A 3,922-nucleotide genomic window follows, 5' to 3' on the forward strand; every position below is an offset into this window, starting at 1 on the left:
TTTTTTGTACTCATTAAAAAAACGATTGAATCTTTGGGTGACCCAATGTGTTTGGTTCGGTTTCTAGGTCAATCAGGACTAACAAATAATTTTTTATTTCATTTTTTATATTTCTTGAAAAAGCAAAAACTGTACCGATCCAATGGGTTCGATAATGAGCAAGATCAGCTAAGAAAGGTAAGTGGTGAGAATCAAGTGGGGTGAACGTCGAACAGAATGAGAATCGAATGTCGAGCGGGGAGCAACAAGCCAAGCGAGCATCGAGCAGCACGAGTGACCTAAAGTGAGCGAGGCGAGCAGAGAATAAGTTTTTTTCAATTTTAGCAAATTGAAGACTAAGAGGACAAATAAAATAGAAGAAAACGAATATTAGAGGAGGATGTCATAATGTGCCTTTTTGGACGTTGTAAGGACTCATCATAAAAACATTTTTTTTATTCATAAATTATGACTATTAATGCCGTAAAAGACATTAACAACCTAAGTTATTAAAGAATAATGTAAAATTACTTAAACTCTTTACTAAAGAGATGTTTAATGTTGTTGATGCCTTTTATTTTAAGGTTTTCTCAATATAAAAAAATATAAATAATATTATATATATGTAAAGTCAGGATTGTTCCAGGTTGGATCTATCCAGAAATCTCGAAACCGAGGACTGACCCGCACAGTACTGGTCCAAGAATTCTAGGATCAAGGACCGACCCAGTCTTCTTGGAAATCGGACTAGGACCGGCAGAGTTGGACCATTCCAGGGTCGGTCCGGGGTTGACCCTAAACTGATACTCACCCCTAGCTCTCGCACTTCAATTGATTAGTAGATCCGAATATCCCCTGATCTTAAAAAAAAAAAAAAAAAAAGAAGATAAATATATAAATCCAATCTTGTCCTCAATCGATTCGAATACCGATGCAACAACAACACGACGAGAAAAAAAACTAAGCAAAAGAAAAGAAGAAGAAGATTTGAAGATAAACACGATACCCACAGCCACGGCTTTTTTCTTTCTTTTGTGGCTTAAAATTCTATATGCCTATTTTTCAATCGCAAGTAACACAAAAAATATACAATTTATTAGCCTTATCTAATGGTCATATTTATAGTTTTGCTAATCATTAGTAACACCAAGGTTCAAATTATTTTTCATAATCTAATATTAAAGTTTTTTAAGGCTCGTATTTTCCTCCATCTCTGGTCGAAAGAAAAATCAACTCATTGATGGGTCATAAAGGTCGGCTTCACCCACGTTTATTTTTAGTTAAGTGAGTGATAGTCATACCTTTTTAACACCCCCCCAATCAAAGGCATAATTGAAAGAAATTTCTTATATTTACAAACGAAGGAAAATATAGTTGACCTCCTAATACAGTATTTTCTCTAGAAGACTTTTAACTTTACCCAACCCTTTCTTGAAATTAATTAGACACGAATGTTAGCCTTTTGGGATATGTGGCTCTTATTAAGCAAAAGTTCAAAGTCCTTTCACTCTCATCAAATTGTTAAAGAGACATCATAGGTGATTTGATGTATTAATAAACAAGCTCTCAATGTTGAGATCAATTGTCAATGTCATGATTTAAGAATTATCAATATGAACATCAATGTTGACCATCATGCAACTATAGTTCCTAATGGTGAACGGTGAGAATAGCTAAGGAGTAAATATCTAAGCGTAGCTAGATCTATCAAACAAAATGAATCTCACATAATTTTAGTATAGTGATCGATTATATGCATCGCATAACTCGTTTATTAAGTTGTGTCAACCACTCCTACGCCTTGACAATATCTCTAAGGAACAGGAATTTGATCTCAATGGATTTGCCCCTTGTCTAATATCTTCTCTAGAATCCAGATTAGCCCTAAGTTTTTGGTCTTTCTTTGCCTCGGTTGACTTATTTGACTTTTACGAATTCTATGAAGGAATCTTTACGCGACACGGCCAATGCAAGCTCATTAAGAAATCACAAAATCATAATAAAAAATTAAAGAGCGACTTTCTTTTGAACCAGCAGATTGAAAAGTTAATTATTATAGGTAGCTGGGATGGTTCGTTGGTTATGCAAATAATGGAGGCACTCAAAATCGTCGCAATAGAGAAAGAAACGGTTTTGTTCTTTTGGAGGAAGAAGAGTGCCCATACTAATATAATAAGCTCTGAATCTGATGCGGCATATCCGTTACTCGACTTTTATTTTGAGTTCTCTTTTTCAATTTAGTTTGCTATCCTCCACTGAAAATTTTCTCAAAAAAAATCACATAAACAGTATTAAACGTTTGTTCTAATGTGCAATTAAGTCCTGCACATTTTAAAATGTGCAATCCAATCTTGAATGTTTTTGATCCGTCTCGATCAAGTTCTTCCCGTGACTGATCAAGCAAATTTATGACGCGACTCTCTCGAATACGAGGTGGCATTTTCTGAGTAAAATTGAGCATATTTTAAGTGATTCTTTATACTTTGACACTTGACCATCGCCTAGGAACGTCATGGGGGCAGCCCCGAACCCTCAAACACACCATCGTCGATCGGGTCCCTCCCTCTCTCTCTGATTTTTTGGCTCTTTTTTTTTTTTTTTTTTTCCTCCGATTTTTTGAAAGTTTTCTTTAATTTTTTATTTGACTTTTATAGAAATAGCATCACTTATGCTAAAAATATTTTAAAAAAATTACCACAGCAGATGCTAGCATATTGTGTTTGCAGATTTGCCCGAGAGATCGCCGGAAGGACTAAATTACACCGAATAAAAAATGGTTAGGACATGATTACACAAATTCAAATAATTAGGACTCGATTAAACATCGAAGCATATGTTTAGGACTATCACTGCAGTCTTTTCCCTATAAAAAGAAAAACTTCCTCCTCCAAAGTTCGGACCAAGAGACATGGGTGAAATAAACAGTAAAATCAGATGCTTAACCGTTGTCATAGACTCCCGTCATGTATGTGTTTACGTTTCTTTACAAAGACGGTATGCCAATTGCTGCTTCCTCCCGACAATCTAACGCGACGCGAAGGGGGAACGAATCGACCGGGGAACGACAAGTCAATGTACGATCGCTAGCAATAACGCGGGCCGTTGGAGAAGAAAATCCGAGAGAGACCAAAGGCTATTCGACGGAGCAAATCCTCCCTCCGTCACGGAGCTTCCCCGTCTCTTCGCCAGGCGAAAACTCAACGCTCAAATCCTGACAAGACGCCTCCACCAATCTCTCCCTGCTCAGCCACCCCCAAGCTATGAACTTCACCCTCACTTTCGCCTTCGCCTCAAAGCTCACCGCCCCTTTGCTCCACTCCCCTTTCATGTCCCCGAGCACCGCCCTTTCCCTCTCGTCGTTCAGCCCCCCCGTGTCCAGCTCGAGCTTGACCCGGAAGCTCCCGTTGCCCGGTATCTCCACGCGGTATGTCGGCTTCTTGACCCTCCTAAGAAGCGGGATCCCTCTGTAGGTAACGAGCAGGCCAAAATGGTCGATGAAGAATACGATCTTCCTGTTCGGGTTCATTATGGCGAGCTCGAGATCGGATCTCGGGCCGAAGTCGGGGCTCGAGATGTTGAGGCCGGACACGGCGAGAGAGTTGACCTCGAACGCGGGAGGGTGGGGACGGAGCACGAGCCAGGCGACGAAGCACGCGGTGCTGACCGAGACGAAGAGCAGGACTAGGGAGGCGATCAGGCGGCGAACTACCTCGTGTATAGAACGAGGCGGCAGCGGCGGGGGGGGGGGTTGGTGGGCGTGTTGGACGGGAGTTGCGGGGTTGCTTGAGGTTACCATGATGGAGGAGACGCGCTTTTCTGTTTTGGACGATCGAAAGGAGAGGAGGGGAGGGGGATTCGTTGCGATAGAAAAACTCCGTGGCACGGGGGGAATTTGTAAGGGAAGCGAGACGCGTTGGCGTGCGCGGGTGTCTTGTGGAAGGAG

The 3,922-nt window shown here is 40.9% G+C and overlaps 1 protein-coding gene across 1 annotated transcript; it reads right to left on the reverse strand.

Annotated features, from left to right (window-relative positions):
* Positions 1–2,776: 2,776 nt before the first annotated feature.
* Positions 2,777–3,922, reverse strand: LOC104435717 (NDR1/HIN1-like protein 13). Its single transcript, XM_010048418.3, has one exon. The coding sequence runs from the start codon at positions 3,773–3,775 to the stop codon at positions 3,113–3,115; it is 663 nt and encodes a 220-aa protein (XP_010046720.2). The 5' UTR covers positions 3,776–3,922; the 3' UTR covers positions 2,777–3,112.

The sequence above is a fragment of the Eucalyptus grandis genome, chromosome 2 (assembly GCF_016545825.1).
Source record: "Eucalyptus grandis isolate ANBG69807.140 chromosome 2, ASM1654582v1, whole genome shotgun sequence".
NCBI lineage: Eukaryota > Viridiplantae > Streptophyta > Magnoliopsida > Myrtales > Myrtaceae > Eucalyptus > Eucalyptus grandis.